The sequence below is a fragment of the Pristis pectinata genome, chromosome 32, assembly GCF_009764475.1.
Source record: "Pristis pectinata isolate sPriPec2 chromosome 32, sPriPec2.1.pri, whole genome shotgun sequence".
Lineage (NCBI taxonomy): Eukaryota > Metazoa > Chordata > Chondrichthyes > Rhinopristiformes > Pristidae > Pristis > Pristis pectinata.
The window spans coordinates 16122529-16149774 of NC_067436.1; the positions used below are offsets into that span (position 1 = coordinate 16122529).

The window sequence follows — 27246 nt, forward strand, 5'->3', positions numbered from 1 at the left end:
CTGTACAAACTCAATGTAACTGCACTGTGTAATGAATTGACCTGTATGATCAGTTTGCAAGACAAGTTTTTCACTGTACCTCGGTACAAGTGACAATAATAAACCAATACCAACACAGTGTGCAGGCAGGTAGCTCCAAAAACGGTGACGGTCAATCTGTGCTGCTAATGTTGGGAGACATAAATTTGACCACTCTGACAGCACTTCCCAAGCCCAGGGACCCTAACACCAAGGCCAGGAGGTGCAGGTAGATGGAGGTCACCCCGCACTGTGAGACATGAACCGCAACAGGGAGAGCAGGAGCTCAGGACTCGCTGCCCCGCACCAGCCCCACATGCCTCACCGAGGGTACTTCCGCCCCGCTGTGACGTCACTACCATCACGTGCCTTCCGCCTTCCTCCTTCCGCGGCCCAGCTGCAGAGACCCGGGAGTCAGGGGCGGGTCGGAGCCGTCAGTCATGGATGTCGCCGAGCTGAGCGGTAGCTCGGTGCTGACCAACGTGGCCGAGGTGGTGGAGCAGATCCTCACCTTCCTGCCCACCAAGTCGCTGCAGAGGAGCGCCAGGTATCTCCAGCTCAGTTCCGGAACCGGCCGCAGGCCCCATTCCCCCTGGCCACAGGTGCCCCCAGTCGCCCTGGCAACCAGTGCCCCTGGCAACCAGTGCCCACTATCCACTTGGCAACTGGTGCCCCCATTGCCTTGGCAACTGGTGCCCCCATTGCCCTGGCAACGTGCCCACTACTTGGCAACTGGTGCCCCCATTGCCCTGGCAACCAGTGCCCACTTTCCACGGCAACTGGTGCCCCCATTGCCCTGGCAACGTGCCCACTACTTGGCAACTGGTGCCCCCATTGCCCTGGCAACCAGTGCCCACTTTCCACGGCAACTGGTGCCCCCCCATCGCCCTGGCAACGTTCCCACTATCTACTTGGCAACTGGTGCCCCCCAATTCCCTGGCAGCTGGTGCCCCCTGGCAACTAGTGTTCCATGCCCCCTGGCAACCAGTGCCCCCACCCCTCTGGCTGCTGGTCAAGGCAATGGGGGCACCAGTTGCCAAGTGGATAGTGGGCACTGGTTGCCAGGGGTACTTCCCATCCCCTCGTGATTGGTCGCTCTCAAGACCGACTGAACCCAGTCTGGGACGACCAGCCCCAAATGCCCTGACAATTGGTTCTACCACTGCCAAACAGGATGCCCCTGGCCAGTGATACTGCCCCTGGTCAGTGATACCACCCCAAGACCATGGCATCCTGTCCCTCATCAGCTTCATCTTTCCTACATGTTTGCTCCCCCATCCTGCCTTGGCCAGTGTCCTTCCAAAGACTATAAATGTGGCAACTAACCAGTGCCCCTGCCTGACGTCAATTTCGGCTTCTTTCACTTTGGCCCTGCTTTACACCAAGCCTGATCATCTAGGTTTGTTGGGTAAACCATCCAGTTTATTTTTATAAACAATGTTCTCCTGACTCTGCATTTGCCATTTGTGTCTCAGTGTGTGCAGGCTGTGGAGAGACTGTGCGCGGAGGGTTTTGCGGAGACACCGAAGGCTGTCATGGATTGCAACAAAAGGCCATTCCTACATCGATGAAGATGATGATCAACACTTTCTGTTGAAGAAAATGATTGTTGAACTGGAGGTAAGTGCTGCAAAGAAAGACCTGCAGCTGCTGGAAGTCTGAAATTAAGAGAAAAAGTGCTGGAAACACTCAGCAGGTCAGGCAGCAGCAGTTGAAAGGGAAACAGAGTTAATGTTTCAGGTCATGGCAGCCTTCATAAGAACAGGGAAAGTGAGACAAGTTGATTTATTACTGTTAACTAAACAGATAGAGGAAAGTTAGTGAGAAAACAAATAAAAAGACATGTTTGAGCTGTTGGAGACATAGGAGACCACATATGCTGGAATTTGGAGCATCACACAAAATGCTGGAGGAACTCAGCAGGTCAGGCAGCATCTGTGGAGGGAAATGGACAGTCGCAGTTTCGGGTTGAGAAACATTGACTTTTAAGAAAGCTGAGGACAGGATGGTGCATTTGAGTTTGCAGGTACAGACTTAAATGTAGTTATGAATAGAACTTGCCTGCCTGACAGCCACAAAATATAGTGAAGATATTGTTAGGGGTAGTTTGAGCAGGTTAGAGGTCAGGATTACAAGATCTGCTGGGCAGTTCAAACATTGTCTTTTCAGATTCAGATTGCAGAATACTCTGATCTGCACTTAATAGCTTTAACATGTCCCTTTGTTTGTTTTCTCTCTAATTTCCTTCATTAGCCTATTAATTGAATAATTGATTTATTGTTGTCACATGTACTGACGTACATTGAAAAACTTTGTTTTGCATGCCATCCATACAGATCATTTCAAAGCATAAGTGCATCAAGATAGTACAAAGGGAAAAGCAATAACAGAATGCTGAATATAGTCACAAGAGATTCTGCAGATGTTGGAATCCGGAGCAACACACAAAATGTGCTGAAGGAACTCACCAGGTCAGGCAGCATCTATGGAGAGAAACAAACAGTCGACGTTTGAGGGGTCTTGACCCAAAATGTCGACTGTTTATTTCTTTCCATAGATACTGCCTGACCTGCTGAGTTCCTCCAGCACATTTTGTGTGTGATGCTGAATTTAGTGTTACGGTTTCAGAGAGAGTGCAGTGCAGGCAGACAATAAAGTGCAAGGGCCGTGATGAGATAGACTGTGAGATCAAGAGTTCATCTTTATTGTACAAGAGATCCATTCAAGATTCTTATAACAGCAGGGTAGAAGCTGCTCTTGAGCCTGGTGGTATATAATTTCAAGCTTTTATTTCTTCTGCCTGATGGAAGGGGGGAGGAGAGAGAATGTCCGGGGTGGGAGGGGTCTTTGATTATGTCAGCTGCTTCCCCGAGGCAGCGGGAAGTGTGAGGAGAGGCTGGTTTCCATGATGGACTGAGCTGTGTCCACAACTCTCTACAATTTCTTGCAGTCTCAGGCAGAGCAGTTGCCATACCAAGCCGTGATGTGTCCGGATAGGATAACCAGATGGCTTCGTAGAGTAAGGAATCACCTGGGCCTCGCCCTCTCAGGGATATTCCCTTTGTCCAATTCATCCATCCTCCACCCTCTCTGCAACTTAAAAACTAACCCCTTTTCTCACTTTCCCAGTTTGGACAAAGGGTCTTCGACCTGAAGTGTTAACTCTGTTTCTCTTCACAAATGCTGCCTGACTTGCTGAGTGTTTCAGCACTTTTTGTTCTCATTTCAGATTTCCAGCAGTTTCAGTTTTTTCAGTTTCAGTTTTTTCAAAAAAAGTCTTGTTCTGTGTTTAGACCATTTCTGTTAATATTCCCCTTCTTTTGAACAGGAAGTATATGTACTGCCTGAAGTAGTACTTTACATGGCTGGCACTGATACCTTCAGCATACAGAGTTCCAGTAGACGGAAAAAAGGTAAATTTTTTTTTGGATATAAACAAAATGTCAGTTTCAGCAGGTTATTGCCATTCTGCCTGCTGGTAAGGGGTGAGGTGGGGTGGTGGAGGGAAGGGGAGGGGGAAGCTATATTAATTTAGTTAAGCAGGTTAAGTTGCTGTACATTCGGACATCTGTGGATTTGAAATAACGTCTTTGAGTTTGGAGCAGTGTCTTTATTTTGACACAAGTTGCTTCTGATTTTTTAAGTAGTCACATTAGTTTGAGCTTGAAACCAACAGCTGGGTATCCATGTTCTTAATGCACAGAAAATCTAGTGTCAATGTTTGCTTTCTATTAGTAATTTATTACAAAACCTGTAACCGCATTGTTACAGAAATTCTCTGGCATCGCCCCAAATTTGCAGTCAGCATTGTTTTTGTGAGAACTTGTACCTTTTTGATGCTTGTTATTGTTGCATGGTGGTTTCATGGGATCCCTGGCACCCAGCAGTTGTAATGTCAGTGTTGACTGAGCAGGCAATTGCATTAAAGCATGCTCACAAACAGCAAACCAGGAAGCAAAAGTAATGGTTTTCAATCCCCTTTTCAACTATTAAATTGAAGTAAATATTGAATTATCATAAATATTGTTTTACTATCTGCTATACTTTGAAATATTTATGTCAGGGAATTGCATTCCAACAGGCACTGATTGGGACAATGTAAAACTATATTGGAAAAAGCAAGTGTGAATTTGAAGGACAAAATAGCATTAATATTTCTTTTATTTTCCTAGAATTGCTTTTATTTAGCTGCTGATAATGAAGTTCAGAAGGAGATTAATAAACTAATGAGTGAGAGAGGAAAAAAATATTTAAAGTGCTGGGTACCTTTCCAGGTATTGCTTGTACCTCAGTCAAAAAAGCTTGAGCACAAAAATTTAGTCTGACTAAATTTTTACACATTGCAGGTACAATAACAACTTTTAAAAGACATTTGGACAGTTACATGGAAAGGAAAGGTTTAGAAGGTTACAAGACAAATGCTGGCAAATGGGATGGGCATCTTGTTCTGCAGGGACCAGCTGGGCTGAAGAGCCTGTTCCTGTGCTGTATGCCTCCATGATATCAGATTAGTTTTACAAACCAGGTAGTTAGTCCAAGTAATAAATATGCATATTATTAATTATATCCATGCAACAAAGTGTAGGGTTTTCAGGGTACTTTACAGTGAGTCTAATTTGTAAGTAGTTTAACTTCACAATGGGTCTGGTCATTTCGCTGGAGTGTAGTGAAGAAGGTTGAAAACAATGCAGGTTGTGGAAGAGGCCTGATTGCCTTCAGCGTAAAGGATTTCTGCTGTAATTTTTGAGTTTCTCAGTGCAGTTAATGGTACCAAACTCCAATAGTTTAGCCATAATCATTACTGCAAACTCCTGGGCCATCCCCTCCCAGTATTCTTGCAGTGCTACCATGGGCTCTGCTCACATAACTGTTGCATCTCAAGTTTTTCCATTAGAGTTTACAAGTAAGAATAAGGTAATTCAGTCCATCTCGCTGGTCAATGTTTTTGATGCACACAAGCCTCCTCCCACTTGACATCATCTGAATAATGAGGATGGATTTAATTGTTCTTCATTGCCTGGTCCTACTTCACCTGCTCACTACTGTTGGTTTTGACTCCATGGGTGGTTGACTGGGACTTGCACAAATCTTTTTCACTGTTTCTGTAGAGCATTTGCCTCACTTAAAGTTGCACTGTGACTTTGCCAAACTTCTCTGCAGTGTCGTTTATTGACGATCTGAGAGACTATAATGTTAGCGCTTGTGTCGACTTTGGTCATTGGAGGGTCTGCTGGAGGTATACCAACTACTGAGATGATGCTTTCCATTTTCATTTCAATCATTCAGTGATCTTGGCCTTTAATCTTGACAACACAAACTTGCATTAGGAATATAGCAATAATTGCAATGAAGACCAGGGGAATCCTTCTTGATGTCCTGTCCCTCAAGTAGTGTCATACGAACATGGTCAGGCAATTAACCCATTGTTGTTTGTAACTTGTGTGCACAAGTTGGCTGCTCTTTTTTTCAACTTTAACAGCAGTGGCCACTCTTCAAGGGGTATTTCAGTGCTGTAAGTTACTCTGAAATGTCCTGCAGTTGTTAAAGACTGTATAAAAAAAAAAGTCAATTATTTTTTGATGTATTGCAGTTATGGTTCAAAGACCGGCTGACTGGCCTAGATTACCTCGCCATGCATGCTTCACTCAAGCTATTTTCCACCCTCCTTTGTCTTACCCTTTCATTGTTCTGTTCCTTTTTTTTCCCCTCACTTGCTGTTCAAGCTTCCCTTTAAGTATACCTTTTACCATTTCTCTCTAATACTATTAATAGTACCTTCCAAGTTCTAACCACTTCAATTGTTTTAATGAGATTGAAATTCCTCATCTAGTGGGGAAAAAACATTGCATATAGTATTCCCCAGTTATGACCATTAACTAAATTCCGTGAATGTGATCTTCCCTAAAATATTATTGGTGGAATATTAAACAAAAATATTTTCCCTCTTGAAAGAAATGTTTGACCCATCATTTAGCTCTCCAAATAAAAGCTGAAAAAATATTATGTTCCAAATTTTTTCTTGCAGAAATATTATTCCCACCTCTAATACAAACATTCTGGTTAACCAAAAAAGTAAAATAGTCTAGCTGCCAATTTCTCTATTGCCATGTCACACGATTGCTTGTAATGTAATTTGATTATATGGATGTATATACGAGGCCATTGTTGGTAATTTTCCTTCTTGTAATTTTACTGCTACAGAGAGAAGAGACGAGTCCACAAGTAAAAGTAAGGATGCAGAAGCAGCTACAAAGTTTGAGAATCTACTGCCTGCAGAATGCAAATTATTGGGAGTCAGCTGCCCTGGAATTGTCTGTAAGTTGCTTCTCTAGGGAGTTCTTGTGCCACAGTTTGCAGTATTAAACTGTGTGAACAGGATTGAAGAAATTAATTGTAAATAAATTAAGTATTGTAATACCCAGGGAAGTTTTAGCAGAACAAGACCTGGATTTAAAGAGTTGAACTACAAGGATACATGACAAAAACAAGGGTTGATTCCCTGACATGTATTGTTGGAGGTGATGGAAGCTGCTGCCTCTCCCTCCTCTTTGTTTGGCTGCACAGCTCACCCAGTCCAGAGATTTCTTGATGGTATCAGTGGCCACTGTTGAGTTTCATTGCTGTGGTACCACCAGAGCAAAGCAGGGGTTCCTGTCACAGCACCACACAGTGTACAGTGGGGTTTGAACCTGTGAGTATTTAGACTGAAGGACCAAGACTGTTATAATGAATCAGTAGTAGACAGGGTCTCAGTGTAACTATCTCCACAGCTGGAGAATTGAATATTCGGGGTGGGACACACATCCAGAATTATGCTAATCTTGAGTATATAAAGGGGGGATGAAGTTTAGAACACTCCTGCGTAAATGGTGGTTGATGCCAGGGTAATTGCTAATTTTACATCTGAGACTAATGAATTTTTGTTAACCAAAGTTTGAGATATGGTGTCCCAGGGTAATTGCTAATTTTACATCTGAGACTAATGAATTTTTGTTAACCAAAGTTTGAGATATGGTGTAAATGTGGATCTATGGAGTTAAGGCACACATGGGCCATGATCTTAGTGAATAGTGTAAGAGGCTATATGACCTTAGACTCTTCGTATGTTCCACATGTACATAGAAGTGTCACCTGTTCATTCAATCATGGAAGACACAGTAGTAGAGCCATATCCTGTCCTCAGTCACGTACACATGGAGGCATACCAACAAGACTCCCTAGTTTGCTCTTTCTAGTGGAATCCATTGGCGGATATTCTCCACCGTTGCTCCTATGCTTTCCTCACAGTATCTGAGAGATGCTCTGTCAAACAAACAAAAAATAATATAACTTTGCACATTTCAGCAGGAAACAATCATTCCATTTTTGTTAATGAAACTATGTAAATTTTATAATTTGCATTAAAAAAGACCTCGTACTTCAGAACCTAATTGCTTTCCCTTGAGTTTTGGACCCGTAAAAGTACTATGACTGCACAAAATGGAGGCAGACTTGTTCAGCAGCTGAGGTTGTTGACAAAGCTTGCATTGCGTAGTTTGAATACTTGTGCAAGCTTTGCATTTTCAGCCCAGATGTGAATTGCCCAAAACATTACTTAAAGATTGACTTGCAGAAAAATGGCTGCTATTGTGATCTTAAATTGCTTGTCTAATGTTTTAAAGAGAGACTGCAATTTGAATAGAAAGGTGGACATATGTTCAGAGAGTACCTGGCATTTGTAGCATGTAATTTTACAGTCTGTTTCCCTGACACTTCATCTTTGTGGTGAGGTTAAATTGACTATCTTGTTGTCAAGTGATTCATTGAGTACCATTTCCCAAAAGATAGATGATAAAGCATTCCCCTGGTAATAAACCATTTTCTGGAATCTTTCTTAAACCTGACTTCAAAAATTCATCCATCTACCCACGTGTTTTACCCACCAGAGATCTTCCCCCCCCATCTGGTTCCTTCTGTCCATCACTTCTCCCCTTTATTGTTCCCATTATCACCTTCCTTATCAGATTCCAGCACTGATAGCGCTGTGTTCCCACATATCACCTTCCAACAGCTGTTTCCACCTTCACTCTCCCTTACCCCTACCTGGTTCCATCTGCCTTTTTTGTCTGCCCCCACCCCTCGTCCATCTGCTTCTCCCCCAACTCCACCACTTCCACTCTATACCCGATGGACGAAATCCATTGGGCTTTCCCCGTGCAGGTTCAAATCCTGCCGACTGCGTGTTCCCAACATTTTATATCGGCTCGTTGGTCTAGGGGTATGATTCTCGCTTTGGGTGCGAGAGGTCCCGGGTTCACATCCCGGATGAGCCCTACTTTATGGCAGGCACGGTAGCGTAGCGGTTAGCGTAACGCTTTACAGCGCCAGCGACCTGGGTTCAATTCCGGCCACTGTCTGTAAGGAGTTTGTACGTTCTCCCCGTGTCTGCATGGGTTTCCTCTGGGTGCTCCGGTTTCCTCCCACATTCCAAAAATGTACGGGTTTGGAAGTTGTGGGCATGCTATGTTGGTGCCGGAAGCGTGGCGACACTTGCGGGCTGCCCCCAGAACACTCTACGCAAAAGATGTATTTCACTTTGTGTTTCGATGTACATGTGACTAATAAAGATATCTTACTATCTCCCCTCTCCACTCTCAGCCCTGATGCAGGGTTTTGACCTGAAATGTCGACAGTTCCTTCCCCCCTGCCACCCCTCCCCTCCACCAATGCTGCTCGACACACTGAGCTCTTCCTGCAGATTGTTTGTTACCCCAGATTCCAGCATCTGCAGTCTCTTGTGTCTCTCTGACTTCAAAGATTATCTTTCTACTCAGGAAATTTGAGATGGGGAACTCTTTTCTTGTATTTATCTTCTGCCATCAAACTTTACAAACATAATCACACACAATCACCTGTACAACTGTTAAGAACAACTGTCAAGCCATTACAATAAACTCTGACATTTACGAAAAGGATTTCTCATTTGTATAAGTGTGCATGTAATTAGAAACATTTTATTAAGTTCCAGACACTAAATTTGAGCTATTTTACTGGATGGGTTGTTCCTGTTATTTATAAGAGAACTATATGTTACATTTTGGTAACATCTTACTAATAAATTGTTCACTTTTTTTGTTGCTCAGTTGGTGAATGCTTTTGCCAGGTGCAAATTTTGCAGAAAGGGCTTCAAAATTCCACTGCTCAGAACAATATATTGGTCAGAACTTCAATATTATTGCAGCCCATGTTATGTAAAGGATTTCCATTCTTAAGCTTCTACACAGGAGTGACTAAAAGTTGATCTTTTTTTAAAGAGTTTGTTTAGATCAAATAGTTTTTATATCAAGCCTATTACTAGGGTATCTTGCATTTCAGACACTCCTATGGGAAGTGGCAAGCAGAGACCTCTCGAGGTAGAAGATGGAATTGCAGGATTTGCCTTGCTCCTGCCCAAAATTGAAGGTGTGACAGTCAAACGCTTCCACTTGTCAAACAAGGATTTCAACAATAACACTTTTGATCAAAAGAAACTCCAAGCAGCAGGCAAGTACTCTCTTCCTTCAGTGGCACTGATTGGGACAATATAAATCTATGCTGGAAAAATCAGGGGTGAATTTGAAGGACAAAGTAACATTAACATTCTTTTATATTCCAAATATTGCTTTAGTTCAGCTGATAATGAAGTTCAGAAGGGGATTAATAAACCAATGAGTGACAGAGGAAATGAAATATTTAAAGTGCTGGGGTACCTTTCCAGGTATTGCTTGTACCTCAGTCAAAAGGCCTTGAGCACAAAAATTTAGTCTGATTAAATTTTTACACATTGAACGTACAATAACAACTTTTAAAAGACAGTTGTTAGGAAAGGTTTAGAAGGTTATAGTCCAAACCGTGGCAAATGGCACTAGCATGAATGGGCATCCTGGTCAGCATGGACCAGTTTCTGTGCTGTATGACTCTGAGTGCCGAGAGCGCACAGAACCATCAGAGGTCTCATTTTTAATGAGATGCTAAACCAATATTTTGTCTACCCACATTGTATAAAGGTTCCAAGTTGAGCATTTTGGAGAGGAACCGGGGCATTATCCTCCGTGGTCTTCCATCGAACAACGTCGCAAAAGTCAGATTATTTGGCCATCCTTTTTATCCTTTTTTTCCCCTTTTGAGCAATGTATTTAATTTTTAAGCTCTTTCTGATTGGTAAACATTTATTGGTAAACACATTTTTACACTTTCATTATATGGGTAACTAAACAAGGAGGAATTTTATTAATTAGCTGTACAGCTACTCTAGCACACTCCACCCTTCTGTAAGGTCATGGGTGATCCTCTTTAACTTCACCTGCAACCTGTTCCCAAATCCTTTTTATCCTGTAGAATCAGGAAACTAGTGATTTCTTGATCATTGAATTCTCCAGCTTTCGGTAAACTGCTTCTCCTCTGTCCCATTTCTTTCTCCTCTTGATCTACCCAGTTCTTCCTAAACATGCCAGCCCCCATCACCCTGTCTTTTTCTCCTCCTCTACTCTCGCCATCTGCCCATCACCCACACACTCGTCCCACTGGCTCCCTTCCCCCACTCCTCCCATCTGCTCTCCTCACCTCCCTCCCTTTATTCCATGCTCCACCTTGCTCTCTAATGAGATTCCACCATCTTCAACCCTTTGTCACTTCCACCCATCACCTCCCAGCTTCTGGTGCTATTCCCATTCTCCCCTCCTCCATCTGCCTATCACCCCTCCTCACCTGGATCCACCTATCACCTGCTGACTCTTTCTCCACCCTGCTCCCTCCTCCTCTTTTATACTGGCTATCTTTTATACTGCCTTTATCCTTCAGTCCAGATGAAGGGTGTCAACCCCCCAAACATTTCCCTCCATAGTTGCTGCCTGACCTGCTGAGTTCTTCCAGCTTTTTGTGTGTTGCTCCAGATTCCAGCATCTTCAGTCTCTTGTGTCCAACTAGTGATCTCTGTCTTAAATAAATATACAAAATGACTGAGCATTCCGGAGTGGGGAGTGTGAGGGGAATTCGCAATGCACTGAATGAAAACATTTCTCCTCATCTACATTGTTGACTTTCTGGTTATTTTTGGAAGGGTCTAAAAAAGGAGCAGGAAAGTGACTTGTACTCGGTTGTATTTGTCAAAATTAGATTTAATAGTATTAACACTTATTTTCAAGTATATTCATATATTACTTGCGCTTCACTTAAAGCAATGAAATTGTAAAAAAATATTAACAGCATAAATGGAGTTTGAAATATTTTTTCTTCATTATTAACCTAAAACTTAGTGGGGAAAAGGGAAATGCACCTTAAATCCCAGAAAGGTGTTCCCCTAAAATTAAAGACTGCATAAGTGGAGCAATTTGCACACTGTGTATTTCTAAAAATTTTATTAATAATTTTGCAATTTCATAATTTTTCTTTTCCCTTTTAGAAAGTGTATTGCATTCCCACAGCAGTATAATAATTTTGCCATCAGCATTATTGGTAAATTGGTTTTAAATTATTTATAACTACTTGCAGTTTGATAATTTTACTCACATTTTACTTCCCGTATACAGGCTTGGTGTGTTTACTCCCATGGTGGGTGGTTGGAAGGGAAAAGGCTAATGGTGGAATATTGGGCTGTTTTGAATGCACTGAGCCTGGTGTAACTCATCTATCAAAGAGACAAGGCTTCTATTTCCTGACAGCATGGCCTATGAAGCTCTCTGCAGGAACAGATATAGCAATGGTATTTCTAAATAAAGATGTTAAAGTTTAAACACAGAATACATATTATTGCCAAAAGCAACAAATCTTGAAATGAAAATTGGCCTTAGTAGTGGATATAAAGACCCAGAAAAAGAAATTTATGCTTGATATCTGCATGCATATATAGTAGCAGCTGTGCATTGTACTCCCTTTTGGAAACTTAGTTCCATTGACAGAGTATGGCACACAGCCACTGGTATTTAAGAGTAGTTATGCAAACAATTGAGGAAGAATTTTTACCCCTTGGAAATTACTGACTGTGAATCTACATTAAGGCAGTGTGGAAGCAAATATAAATTTTGACTACAGTCATTGTGTGCAATTTGATTGCAGTCCATAATAATAATGAAATGAGGGAAGCAAATGAATCCAGACAAACCACTTATTGCCTCGAGCTTGTTCAATGTAAACAATACTGCGTCTTCCAACTTCCTGCCTTCCAGACTCAACATATTTCAGATAATTGTTTCTGGCGTTCTTCTTTCAGATTACCAGCATTCTGTCCATATTTTTATTGGTAAACTCGGGTAATGGTTGTGCATTTACATCTTCTCTGGACTGGCGTTATCTTGCACCATCATACCGTTAACTTTTTAATCTAATCTACCCTTTCATAAACCTGCCCTATCCACCCCATCAACTTGTTTTACCTCCAATTATTCTCGGTTCTGATGAACTATTGTCCACCTGAAATTTTGGCTCTATTTACTGTCATGCGCTCACTCTTGCTCTCACTCTCCAGTGACTCCTGGCTAGCTGAGGATTTCCATTATTACCTGCCTCATTTCCATTCCAGATTCATAGTATTTTGCTTCTGTATTTTCCCGTTACCCTTTCTCAGAAAGTGTACTGAGTATTGCCTTGGATGTGTAGTTTGTTGATGTACTAACCCTGATATATAGAACAGATATCCCGTTCAGACTGGCATGTAGCAAGTAACTTGTTTTCTGACTCATCAAAGCCTTTCCATCTTCCTGGATGAATGCAACAACACTAAGGAATCTCAAAACCTGCTTAATTGGCATTCCCTCCTTCAGTAGTGCCCTGTATCTACAATGTTCGCCTTCTAAAAATGCACTGCAGATACCTGTTCAGGCTGCTCTTGCGCACCTCCCAAAATCTGCAGTCTCTACCATCAAGGACGATGGCAGAAGGGACATGCAAACACCATCACCTTCCCCCTTCACCCCTTCCGCTCCCTCACCACTACGACTTTCACATCATCCTGTCTTGGAAGCATATCAGGTTTCCTTCACTGTCACTGGATCTAAATCCTGGGACTCCCTACCCAAGAGTGTTGTGGGAGCATCTTCACCAGAAGGACCGCAGTGGTTCAAGAAGGCGGCTCACCACCACCACCTCCTTGAGAGCAATTAGGGATGGATGATCAATGCTGGCATTTCCAGTGATGCCTACGTCCCAAAACTGGCCCAAGGATGTCCTCCTACCTGAGCAGAAAATAAGCACTTCGAGAGTAGATGCCAGTTGATAATATTGTGTGGTCTAGTGATTAAGGCTCATCTGGCCATCAGCTGACATCCACTTTGCGCAGTTTTTCCAGCTCAGATCACAGAAGTACAGACCCTTGCTGACCTTCAGACGAACTTGAGCTATGCTTGGAGGCAATTGCCACTGGACTGAGATAGATGGTTACCTAAGTTTCCATAGGTAACCTCACCAAATAAATCACCGGCAGAGCTGAAATTATAGTATTTAACCATGCAGGTTTTTGCATAAAAGGAAATAAGGATGAATTTGCTAATTTTATACCATATATGTTTAATAATTGCTCCTCATTCCCATCCACTTGCAAAAAGTAGCTACTTATAACCCTGAAGAGCTAATTACAGCAAATCAACCATGATATCCCTGTTGTGAAAATTGTTGCTGTATCTGATTTCCATTCATAATACATTTAAATGGATCTAATTGCATTTGTCTCTCCAAGATTGATAACCAGTAGAATGCAAATACAGCACAAAATTTCACAAAGACGCTGGGTAATAAGTGCTGGTGATTGAGTATCTTGCTGGATTTTGTCAGAATTGATGTGGGAAAACTCCAATTTATTAATCAGTTCTTTTGCCTTTTCTTCTAGACATCGTGCAGTATGGGTCAAGACCTTGTTGGGGCCTGCACTTCTAATTCCATCCTAGATGGACTGGTTGAAAATGTCTTGTTTCTACTCACCTGAAATGCGTTATGGATATATTTGGACCGATTTGGTCCTTAACTGACTTGGCAGTCTTGTGGAGTCAATAAGTATTTTGACAAGAGAAGTAAAGTTTGACTGCTTTTCTGAACATTTAGTAAGTTGTTGAACAGAAGCCAGTATCTACCATGGGTTGATCTCTGTGCATACGTGTGTGACGCGCACACACACACACACACACACACACACACACACACGCATATACACACACACACACACACACACACGCATATACACACACACACACACACACACACACACACACACACACACACACCTTTCTGATCTGCGAGTTTTTTTCCAACGCATTGCACGCACTCTTCTTGCTCTCTCTCATATGTCCCATGCTTTCTCAGATGACTAAAAAATTGCACCTGCAGGTGTTTGCATTCAAACCTAAATGAGATGGGGGGGTGGGGTGGTCACTGGTTCATCACTATAACAGCTCCACCATAACAACCTCAGTGATGTCAGTCAGGGTAATTCGGGTGATACAATTACATTTAGAGCCTTGCAGACTCGACATTGAGTTTAACCAGTTCAGGTAGTCAGAATTTCCAGCATTGTCCTTTTTATTCCCCACATTCCCATCCCCTGGAATATTGACCTTGGGTAATTTTGAATAATGATTCTGCTTCCCCTCTTTACACTTCCTCTAGACATTATTTTCTTTTCTCCCGTCCCATCACCATCCTGTTTAACTTTGCTCCATTATCCCTTCTGCCACTTAATCCCTCTTGCCTTCCACCCTATTGCAAACCTTTGTTCTCACCACCCGCCACTCCCCTTTTATCTGCTTCTTAGAATTTGATCATCTAAGTTTTCCTTGTTATGAAAGGTCATTGACCTGATACCATTTCTCTCTCCATAGGTGCTGCTAATTTGCTGAGTACCTTAAGCAATTTTTGTTTTTATTTGTATAGTCATGTGGAGACATTCAAAGCTTGTTCACAGATTACATAGACAAAGCAGTGTAAACTGACCCCAAGTGCTCTTCTGTTAGAGACACAAGAGACTGCAGATGCTGGAATCTGGAGCAACCCACAAAATGCTGGAGGAATTCAGCAGGTCAGGCAGCATGTATGGAGAGAAATGGACAGTCAATGTTTCGGGTTCAGACTTTCCATCTGGATTCAGGTGATGCTGCCTGACCCACCGTGTTCCGCTAGTATTTTCTGTGTTGCTCCTCTGTTACGTTAACCTATTTGGTCACACCGTATCAGAGATATTTCCTTTGTCATATCCATCCCCACCACACCTTTGCTGCTGAAAACTAACTTGTTTTCTCTGCCAGTTCTGGTGAAGAGTCTCAGACCTAAAATATTAACTGTTTCTCTCTCCATCAATGCTACCTGACCTGATGAGTGCTTCCAGCATTTTCTGTTTTTTAATCACAATTTTTTTTTATTTGTGGCTTTTGTATGATGTTGGGAAGGCAGCAGTGTGTCTCCATCTTACCTGGTGGTGTGAACTGCCTTGAATCACTGCTGTCTTTAGCACGTTGCCACTTCCATGAATGGAGATCTAGGATTTTAACCCAGTGATTAAGGACAGGCCTGTCGAAGTGTGTGATACACTTGTGATGGTGTTTCCATGCCATTGCTGTTTTTGTACATTGTGATGGCAAAGATGGAAGAACATTTTTTTAAACTCATTTATTCATGGTACCTGGGTATCACTGAAGGACCTTTTAATGGAGTGGATTGTCAAGCTGTTTAAAGAGCAGCAAGGTGTAGTCACTTTGCTGGAGTCACATTTACCCATTCTGGGTAAGGACAGACGATTATGAACTAGATGGGTTTTTAAGATCATTCAATCGTTTCTTGGTGAGCGTTACTAATAATAGTGTTACCTGTAATAGCATCTTATTTCAGAATTACTTAATTAACTGAATTTAATTTCCCCAGCTACCATGGTACGAATTAAACTTGCCTCTCTACTGGTCTGCATACTACTTGGCTAGGAACTGACCTTGTTGTTTTGCAAACATACGCAACTGCCATTTGACACTAATGAGTAGACAACCTCAATGGGTGGCACAGTGGTGAAGTGATTAGTGCTGCTGCCTCACAGCTTCATTGACCTGGGTTCGGTCCTTTCCTTTGGTTGCTGTCTGTGTGGAGTTTGCACGATCTCCCTGTGACCACCAGGGTTCAAGTGGTCCGATTTCCTTTCACATCCCAAAGACATGTTGGTTGGTAGGTTAATTGGCCGCTGTAAATTATGCTTAGTGTAGGTAGGTAGTAGGGGAATCATGGGGAGTTAATGGACATGAGAGAGGGAATGGGTTACAAGGAAATGTGGGGGAATGGGATAGCTCTGTGAGCCAGCATAGACTTGATCAGCTGAATTGTCTCCTATGTCATAAGGAAATATGAGGGAGAATAAAAGAGAAATATTTCCTAGTTTTCTTACTGATTAATTCACCTCTCTTGTGATTCAGTTCTGTATCTAATCTGTTGCCACTGGATGGTGCTGCAGGAAAGCTTGCATTGCAGTGTCTTCTACCACTCTATGCATAGACAGCAAATTATATTGCATGGGATTTACAGTCAAGTCGTGACTAGAACTATGCAAAGTAACACTAGAGCTTATTTCAGTATGGAAATTTGCTACAGTGCTGCTTGCCACCAGAGCTTAGATACCACAGCAAATTATAATCATAATCTTGGGCTTCCTGCTTGTAATAAAACTGGGTCATTTCTACCCACAGGAAAATTGGTCACCAGTTTTCTGCTCTGTTCTATGCAGGAGGGAAAAGAAGAATTAGATTCCTATTGTACCACCTTTCTCAAAGGCTTTTGCAAACAGTGGATTTCTTTGAAGTACGTGCACTGTAATGTGACGTGGCAGTCATCTGGCATTCTATTAGAAATTTAATTCATAAAGAATAAGAAAGGCTTGTCACAATTGTTATCTATAGCAGCCAGTGAATAATGGAGGAAGGATGCATTAAAACAAAATGCTGAAAGTTCCCAGCAGCTTCAGTGGAGAGAGAGCCAGGCCAGTGTCAACCTGAAACATTAACTCTTGTTTCTCCCTCCACAGGTGTTCTCAGGCCTGCTTGGTTTTTCCAACATTTTCTGTTTTCGTTTCAGATTTCCACTTCCATTGTCTTTGCATTTACACACTGAGATACATCCTTGAACATAGGCTGAATATATTGCTTTTTATTTACTGCAACAAAAGAAGTTAATTCCCCATTAGCATGTTTTATTTTAGCTGTCCGTCTGATGGGGTTAACACTAGGTACTTAACAGCACTGTTGAAGGAGTTCTCCAAGTGTCTTCAGCAACATTACCAGAGAGCTGATTAACCATGCTACCAAACCTTTGATAAAATGCCTCGAGCCCCACGGCACATTAAGAATTCCTGCAGAGTTTTATTGTTCACTTCTTCTCTCCTAGGTCTTCAAGATAACCCGGACCTGCGCATAGTAATCCTGTTTGGATACAACACTTACAAGCCTGCAGCAGCCGACTTCATTCAGCGACTCACCGGGCCTTTCAACGTGAGGAATACCATCGTAGTCGGGGGTCATGTTGACAGAGTGTTTTCACCCAGTTCTGAAAGGTGGGTCTAATGTTAACAGCTAGGCCTTTATCTGTTTATGTAGTTCATCAACACTGAAAAGAAAATTTCTTTTCTGTCTTCATGCAATTCATTCATTCCATCACTGCAAATGAACATTGTGTGCAGCTATATAGGACCCTGGTCAGACCCCACTTGGAGTACTGTGCTCAGTTCTGGTCACCTCACTACAGGAAGGATGCGAAAGCCATAGAAGGGGTGCAGAAGAGATTTACAAGGATGTTGCCTGGATTGGGGAGCATGCCTTATGAAAATAGGGAACTCGGCCTTTTCTCCTTGGAGCAAGAGGATGAGAGGTGACCTGATAGAGGTGTATAAGATGATAAGAGGCATTGATCGTGTGGATAGTCAGAGGCTTTTTCCCAGGGCTGAAAGTTTGCCACAAGAGGACACAGGTTTAAGCTGCTGGGGAGTAGGTACAGAGGAGATGTCAGGGGTAAGTTTCTTACTCAGAGAGTGGTGAGTGCGTGGAATAGGCTGCCGGCAACGCTGGTGGAGGCGGATACGATAGGGTCTTTTAAGAGACTTCTGGATAGGTACATGGAGCTTAGAAAAATGGAGGGCTATGGGTAAGCCTAGTAATTTCTAAGGTCGGGACATGTTCGGCACAACTTTGTGGGCCGAAGGGCCTGTATTGTGCTATAGGTTTTCTATGTTTCTTGAGGTAATTAAGCTCAACTCCAGACTCCCATGGAACCCAGTAAAAATTTGCAAACTGATTCCCAAAGGCTCAGGGAGCTGTGCCACCTTATACATTAGGCAACCCTGAAGAGCAGGAAAGACTTGGGATTGGTTCCTGATCTGTACTGAGCTCATTGTTCTGGGGGAGTTGTGTTGCCTATGGATCTCAGCATCCCTCACAGAAAGAGGGTAAAATCATAAAGGAGTCCCTTTATATTTGAAGTGTCCTTGCATGGTGCTGGGGTGAGGGCAGTTTAGCAGAGGAATTAGTTCAGAAATTTCTTCACATCTGTACCAAGTGCATTATTAGTTTTAAGAAGGAATTAAGTCAATCATACGATTCTGAGAAGTACAGATTAAGCATTTATTTAGCTGTACAGATTGGACAGTTGCATTAATCTTTGAAAATATCTTGGCAGTGGATATTTGATCGACAGTCCATCTTCCCCTTGTAGGTCCCATGTGCTTTAATGAGCAAATCTTGCAACTTTGATAATCTTCTGAAAATCTGTGGTGGGAAGTGTTAGTGCGTAGATCCTAAATGTACTGAGAGGATATGCAATTTGTGAACATGCATACATACATACAAATTTAGGAGTAGGCCAATCAATTGCGTGAGTCTGCTTCACCATTAATTAAATTGCGACTAATTTGATTGTAACCTCGTTTCCACATTCCTGCCTGCCCATGGTATCCTTTCACTCCTTGGCTTCTCAAGAATATCTACTTCTAGGTAAAATTATTCAAAGATTTTGCTTCTCCTGCCTTTTCCAGGAGGAGCTTCACAACCCTCTAGGAGAAGAATTAAGTCTTGTCTCTCTTTTAAACAGTGACCAGTAGTTCTCTATTCTCCCACAAGAGGAAACACCATCTTCATATCCATCCTGTCAAGACACCTCAGGATTTCATAAGTTTCAATCAAGTCCCCTCTTGCTCTTCTAAATGGATATAATTCCAATGGTTACAATCCTAGCCTGTCCAATCTTTCCTCATAAGACAACTCAAACTTTCCGGGTATTGATCTAGTCCTGATGCAGGGTTTCCCAAAACATCGACAATTCTTCCTTCCACCCCCCCCCCCCGCCCCCACCCCCACAGATGCTGCTCGACCTGCTGAGTTCCTCCAGCAGACTTTGTTGCTCAATGAGCTACTAAACCTTTGAAATGCATCCAGCGTTACAAAAATTTTTCACCTGCTCGACGTGATTGATGCCATGTAGGCAAACACAACAGCTTTTTGTAGAGGTACATCTGACAGTGAATGGCCTGTTAACCTGTTTTCTGGAGATGTTAATCAGTGCATTCATTCTTGACCAGTAATGTTAAATCCATGGTATTTACCTCAGGTTACTGCCACACCCAAGAACTGATGGAGCCCAAGTACCTGTTTATTTGGTTTAAATAGTTTTAGTGTGTTTATCTTGTTCCTGCCAGCCAAGATCCTAGAACATAGAATAGTACAGCACAGAACAGGCCCTTCGGCCCACAATGTGGTGCTGAACAGTGTATACGTTTATTATGTTGTTAAAAGTGATAATGCATACATTTCGTCATTGATGGCATAGCCTTTAAAAGGCTTCACTCTGTATTGACTTGCACCTTAACACTCCAAAGGGTTTCCTTTCAGTATGAGCTCCCACAGCCTGTGTTTAAAAGGTACGGCTCCCATTTCACATGGGAAGTGATGTCATAATTTTTTAACATCAATTACTTGTTAGAACTAGCTCAAAAATGAGTCTGTGCACGTTGCACCATACGGACTGGGAACTTCCTGTTAATGAAATATGTTTTGGTCTCAGTACAAGGCAGCAAGTTAGGGAGATGATGGTTTAGAGAGAAACATTTTTTGTGAGTGAAATTACTTTCTTGACACTAATCAGCAGAATATCTAGTTTTCTTTCTATTTACACATTTCAAAGGCATATATTCTACTGGTTCTGTTCTGCAAGTTCTTAATTGATGGAGAACGTCATTTTCCAGGTTTGTTTTAGATCTTTACCTGCCTGGGCTCAGCTGTTTACTTCCAGTTTATCAAAGTGATGGAATTGTTGCCTGAGACTGAAGTGTTTGTTATAAATTATTCCCCTGATCTTTGTGCTAGTGAAGCAACTTAACTTCAACGGATAGCTCGGATTACAGACGTGGTCTAAGAAAGGAGATAGCAATTTGGAATTGTTGATGGAGGTGAGATCCTGATGATGAGGAATGAGATTTCAGTTTGAGGAGAACTATTAAGCCCCTTCGATGCCATCCACTTAGGTGAGGATGAGTCCCTTCTACTCTCCCCAAACAGTGAGCTGCTCCTCTTAAAAGAGCACCTCTTATTTCTGAAGTGGGCAATATTCCCGAAGGATAGTTGCAACCTTTTCTTCCAGTCACAAGTTGTTCTGTGACTTTTCCAAACTCTCTTTAATTGGGCATCTTCAGCTAGCTGACAGAAGAGCCTTTCATTCCTCAGACTGAGTTTGATTCTAACAGTGGTCTCTGATGTGAAAGACAACAGTCTCTTGATTGCAAAAGTCTTCTTTAGAAATGCCTTTGCTTGGACACAGCACAGTGTAATCAGTAACTCGCCGTAGAACCAATTTCCGTCTCCACATATAAAGGAATGAACATTATGTCTATTTCTTTAAAAGGCTTGCACTTGGCTTCCTGGGGACCAAGCTTTCATGATCTATATTCTACTTTTATCCCCCAACCCCTTCTAGTATTGATTGCCGGCACATGTATGGCATAGTGGGCCTGTCGTTCAGTGGCAGACCAATCCAGGCTGCCTCGGTTCTCCTCGACGAGGACGTGGACACGCCCAAGAGCGTCGAAGCAGCGATGCAGCGCCTCAAAGCGGCCAACATTCCCGAGCACAACACGGTGGGCTTCATGTTTGCCTGCATTGGCCGGGGTCGGAACTACTATTCCAAGATGGAGAACGTGGAAGCCGATGCCTTCAGGAAGCAGTTCCCCAGCATTCCGCTGTTCGGGTTTTTTGGTAATGGAGAAATTGGCTGTGATCGTATTGTGACTGAAAACTTCTCACTGAGGGAGTGCAGCACCTCCTCAGAATGTGATGAATTAATCCATGGTTACACCACAGTAATGGTGCTTGTTCATTTTGGGCCACTTAAATAATTAAAAGCCTTCAAGAGGCTCACCGAGGCTTAGTGATTGGCTAAGGCAACTTGCAAGGACCTGAGCAAGTTTGGGGCAGTCATTGTCCCTCAGATACTTGCATGAAGGGATGCAGTTTCTTTGCTCAGGCCACCATCTCCAAAGGTGGCCCATAGAGTGATCATTCAGTAATCTCTCAAAAAAATCTGTTTAAAACATTGATCTCAGCTTCCACGTTTTCTCAATTGTATAGTTTTTGATTTGTTTTTCATCTTTATTACAATCAGATGTAAAGGTAATCATGGCTAAATAATCAATACTTCCTATGATTATTATTCTGTGATCTTTTTGAATTAAAACAGTATAAAGGAGCTGTGAGAGGTGACACAGACAAGGCATTTTAATGTTGGAAAATGCTCATCAGCTGACTCTTGGCCTTCTTTCCATGTTGCCCTGGTTGGGTTGGTGTCAGTAAGGCTTTGGTCAACTAAGATTGGGCACAGAGGTGAAGTGCTCCAGCGACCCTGGTTTAACCCTGACCAAGGCTGCTGTCTGCGTGCAGTTTGCACGCTCTCTGTCCCCACACTCCAAAGACGTGCCGATCAATCAGTTAATTGGCTGCTGTTGGGGGAACAGGAAAAACGGCAGTGGGTGTGTGGTGAGGAGTTGATGGGCGTGAGAGAGAATTTACAGGGAAGTAATTGGTGAAAATGAAAACCCACAAAGCCTCAATGGGCCGAATGGCCTTATTTTTTGTTGTACAATAATTGAGACTGGGAGAAAGGTGACTATTTCTACGGGAAAGAATGCTTTATATTTACTTGGACCCTTTTTATGACCCTGGACATCATAAATGAGTTTGCAACTAGAGGGCATAGGTTTAAAGTGAGAAGGAAAAGATTTAAAAGGGACTTAAGGGGCAACTTTTTCACACGGTGTGTGGTGAATATATGGAATAAGCTGCTGGAGGAAGTGCTAGAGGCAGCTACAATTACGACATTTAAAAGGCATTTGGACAGTTACGTGGATAGGAAAAATTTAGTTTTTATGGGCCAAACACAGGGAAGTGGGACTAGCTCAGTTCGGCAACTTGGTTGGCGCTGACGAGCCTGTTACTGTGCCGTCTTACTCTATGACTCTACAACCCAACCAGGGAAGTACTTCTGAAATGCAATCACTATTTTCAGAAATCACAACAGACCATTCGTGCACAGACAATCTATGATTTTGGGTGAAGGATGATGAGCCACGGCAGTGGGGAGAACCCAGTGAAGCAACTAGTAGAGGTGTTGCCTCATGGTCCATTGACCTGGGTTCAATCCTGATCTGTTGCTGTCTGTGTGGAATTTGCATGTTCTTCCTCTGACCTGGTGGGTTTCCCCTTTTCCTCTGGTTTCTTCCCACAGCCCAAAAGTGCAGATTGGTAGGTTAATTGGCCACTATAAATTGCCCCAAGTGTGTAGGTGAATGGTAGAAAGTTGACAGGAATGTGAGGAGAATAAAATAGGGAAACGTGTGAATGGTGTTGATGGTCGGCATGGACTCGGTGGGCTGAAGGGCCTGTTTTTGTGCTGTACGACTGTGTAGTTCTATAATTTGTCAGATTCTATGAACCACTCCACTTTTCTTCCATAAGCTGCAATCCCGGGTTGAGATTTTCAATTTAAACTGCAATCCCGGGTTGAGATTTTCAATTAAAAATTCCTCCAAACTGTGTGGCTAATAGATTATTGCGCTATGGTCTCTGGAAACCCAGAGTTTTCAGTTGCCAGGAAGCATGTTACCCACTGAAATGTGGCTGACTCCTCAGAAGAAACTGTACAAACATAACCTGTAGGAAATGTACAACCTGCTGTGCTAATACTATCTTCACTTGCATTCTGTAAAGCACTCAGCAGTATAGTTAAAGATTTTTTTTGCACTTCTTTGGTACAAGGCTGGAGACTTGTGCAGGAAGTACTGGCAGAGCTGTCGCTGACTTTGAAGCTAGGATTAATTCATCTTTTTAGTAAAGTTGCTTTTGAGGAAGAGTGATCAAAATATGATAGAATTTTATAGAAAGACTGAAAATTGTATATTGCAATATAAGCAAAGGAAGTTACAAAAGTATGAGATATGAGTTGGCTTTACTGGATTAGGAAACTACATTAAAAAGTATGACAATAAATAGTCAATGGCTAACATTTAAAGAATTAATATTTTTTGTATTGAACTCATAATTAACTCCATAAGACAAAGGAGCAGAAGTCAGCCATTTAGCCCATCGAGTCTGCTCCGCCATTCTATCATGAGCTGATCCATTCTCCCATTTAGCCCCACTCCCCCGCCTTCTCACCATAACCTGTGATGCCCTGGCTACTCAGATACCTATCAATCTCTGCCTTAAATACACCCAATGACTTTACCTCCACAGCCGCCGTGGCAACAAATTCCACAGGTTCACCACTCTCTGGCTAAAGAAATTTCTCTGCATCTCTGTTCTGAATGGGCGCCCTTCAATCCTGAAGTCGTGCCCTCTTGTACTAGACTCCCCTACCATGGAAAGCAACTTCGACACATGTACTCTGTCCAGGCCTTTTAACATTCAAAATGTTTCCATGAGGTCCCCCCTCATTCTTCTGAACTCCAAGGAGTACAGCCCAAGAGCCGTCAAATGTTCCTCATATGTTAACCCTCTCATTCCTGGAATCATTCCAGTGAATCTTCTCTGAACCCTCTCCAATGTCAGCACATCCTTTCTTAAATAAGGAGCCCAAAACTGCACACAGGACTCCAAGTGAGGCCTTACCAATGCCTTAGGCTCAGTGGTAGGAAGCAGAGGGTGATGATCGAGGATTGTTTCTCGGACTGGAGGCCTTTGTTGTTTGTAATTTATATAAGCGATTTGGATATGAACGTACAAGGCATGGTTAGTAAGTTTGTGGATGATACTAAAATAGGTGGCGTAGATAGTGTGGAAGATTATGAAAAATGACAGGGATCTTGATCAGCTGGGGATGTGGGCTGTGGATTGGCAAATGGCTTTCAATCCAGATAAATGTGAGGTATTGCATTTTGGGAGATCAAACCAGGGTAGTACTTGTACAGTGAATGGTAGGACCGTGGGGAGTGTTACGGACAGAGGAATATAGGGGTGCAAGTGCATAGTTCACTGAATGCAGTGTCACAGGTAGATAAGGTGGTGAAGAAGGCGTTTGACACACTGGCTTTCGTCAATCAGTGCATTGAGTTTAGGAGTTGGGAAGCTACATTGAGTTATATAAGACATTATTGAGGCCACACTTAGAGTACAGTGCACAGTTTTGGTCACCCTACAGGGGCCTGAGTTACAAGGAGAGATTGTGTAGACTACGACTTTATTCCTGGAACGTAAGAGATTGAGGGGTGACCTGATTGGGGTATATAAGATCACGAGGGGCATAGACAGGGTGAAAGCACATCATCTTTTCCAGGGAGGTGGTGCTCAAAAAACAAGAGGGCATAGGTTTAAGATCAGAGGTGAGAGATTTAAGATGGACATCAGAGGCAGCTTCTTCACACAAAGGGTGGTGAGTATTTGGAATGACCTGCCAGAAATAGTAGTTGAGGCAGGCACATAAACCACATTTAAAAGTCATCTAGATAAATACATGGATGAGAGAGGTTTAGAGGGCTATGGGCCAAACGTAGGCAGATGGGACCAGCTCGCTAGGCAACACAGTCGGCATGGACAAGTTAGGCTGAAGGGCCTGTTTCCATGCTCTATAACTCTATAGCAAATATTTATCCCAAATACCCAACAAGATAAGTGTGCAGTGCTGACTAACAAGTTAAAGATAGTAAAAGATTAAAGATAAAGGCTTATAACATTGCCAAAAAGTGCAGTAAGCCAGAAGAATGGGACAGTTTCAGAATTCAGCACAGCAGGATGAAGAAACTGATTAAGGGAACGCAAAATATGAGAGTAATCTAACAAGAAACACAGAAACAGAGTTAAAAGGATGTATAGCTACATACAAAAAAATTCAGAAAAAGTTAATGCGAGTCAGTTACAGACGTGAGACAGTAGAACTTGTATCAGGGAAAATTTGGGAGAGGAGATTAAGGAGAATTCAGAGATCTTATAGGTATACTAAGGGGAAAAAGTGTAACTAGAGAGATTAGGATCATTGTATACACTGAGTGAGAGGCTCCCATTCCAGCAGGTTGAATCTGCCTGCCTGCTGGGACCGTTCATCCCTTCCACAGAGCACTAGAAGACCATGATCCACACCAGGTCAGCTGAAGGTAGAAGAACCTTCTGGGTAGGTTTTCTGGGTAGGGTCCAGGGCACTGGCCTAGGCCGCAGGCTTGGGCAGTGTGGTCGTTGGGACCGGTGAGGGGGCAGTTCTGGGTGGTGGGGGAATCGAAGGTGACGGAGTTGAAGGAGGAGAACCAAAGGGTGAGGAGACTGGGGGAGACAAGTTCGGGAGAATGGGACGGAGAGACTGAGGGTGAAACTAATAAAAGGAAGGAATTGAGGCAGGGCAAAAAAACAAACTGCTGGAGGAATTCAGTGGGTCAGGCAGCATCTACGTAGGGAAATGTACAGTTAACGTTTCGGGTTGAGACCCCTCATCTGGACTGAAAGATGAGGTGTAGCCAGTATAAAGAGGTGAGGGGAAGGGGTGGAGCAAGAGCTGGCAGGTGATAGGTGGATCCACGTGAGGAGGGGTGATAGGCAGATGGCGGAGGGAAGGGTGGATATGGTGGCAGAGGCTGGGAGATGATAGGTCAAGACACAAGCAAGACTGCAGATGCCGGAAATCTGGAGCAACACACACAAAATGCTGGAGGAACTCAACAGGTTGGGCAGCATCTGTGGAGGGAAATGAACAGACAATGTTTTGGGCCGAGACCCTTCATCAGGACTGGAAAGAAAGAGGGCAGAAGCCAGAATAAAAGGGAGGGGCAGGAGCACAAGCTGGTAGGTGATGGATGAATCCAGGTGGGGGGGGGGCGAGGTTGATAGATGGGAGACAGGAGGTGGGAACGATGTGAGAAGCTGGGAGGTGATAGTTGGAAGAAGCAAAGGGCTGAAGAAGATGGAATCTAATAGGAGAGGGCAATGGACCATGGAATAAAGGGGGGGGGGGAGGTGGGGAACCAGAGGGAGGAAGGTGTGGGTGGTGGGCAGGTCGTGAAGATGGGGGAAGGGGTAAAGGGGCCAGAAGGATAAGGGAAAACAGGTTGGGGGGGGGAGAGAGAGAGGGGAGTGGTCACTGTAAATTAGAGAAATCGATGTTGATGCCATCAGGTTGGAGACTGTTCGGTGGAGGCACCAAAGAGCGGAGATGTGAAGGAGGGGAGCCAAGGGACAGGCTGTGGCCAGGATTGTGTGTCTGCATCCATGTATGTGGTCAGAGTGCATCTGTGTGTGTGTGTGTGTGTGTGCTAAGCCCATCTTCTTGGAACATCCTTGACCCTCTCAAGACTGCACAGTGTGCAAAGGCTACCCAGTGTTAAAAGTAATCACACAGGAATCTTCCACCCCACAGAACTGGAATGGAAGTAATCTATCCTCAGTCCTAAGGAACTGACGAAGAGTTTGCCCTGTCGTTCCTCTGATTGTAGACTCTGGCCCTAATGTGATCAGGGGGAGGTGCGGTGAGATGGGATAACTGCAGCTCTTGAGCAGGTGTGACCTGTTTGTTGTTAGATCAGAGATCATTATCTGAATTGGAAGAACTTTTGTTCCTGTAATTAAGGTTGCTAATTACATTCATTAAATTTCTTTTATAATAGAGAAGGTTCTAAAATAAATGCATGCAAACTGACAATTATCACTGCCTTTCCCGCTGTATAAAATTGCATACTGATGTCAACACAGGGTGATTATTCCCCAATAATAAGACAATAGGATCACATACATTGGTTGAATT

At 43.0% G+C, this 27246-nt stretch overlaps 1 protein-coding gene and 1 non-coding gene across 2 annotated transcripts; both read left to right on the plus strand.

The window, feature by feature from the left end:
- The first annotated feature begins 387 nt into the window (after window positions 1-387).
- On the plus strand, window positions 388-26403 carry fbxo22 (F-box protein 22). Its single transcript, XM_052042562.1, has 7 exons — window positions 388-565; window positions 1494-1638; window positions 3347-3431; window positions 6220-6333; window positions 9373-9540; window positions 17377-17542; window positions 20950-26403. Exons 1-7 carry the CDS (start codon window positions 459-461, stop codon window positions 21365-21367), a joined length of 1203 nt encoding a protein of 400 aa, XP_051898522.1. The 5' UTR covers window positions 388-458; the 3' UTR covers window positions 21368-26403.
- trnap-ugg (transfer RNA proline (anticodon UGG)) lies at window positions 8259-8330 on the plus strand. The gene has a single exon. It is a non-coding gene; the product is annotated as a tRNA-Pro (tRNA).
- Window positions 26404-27246: the final 843 nt, after the last annotated feature.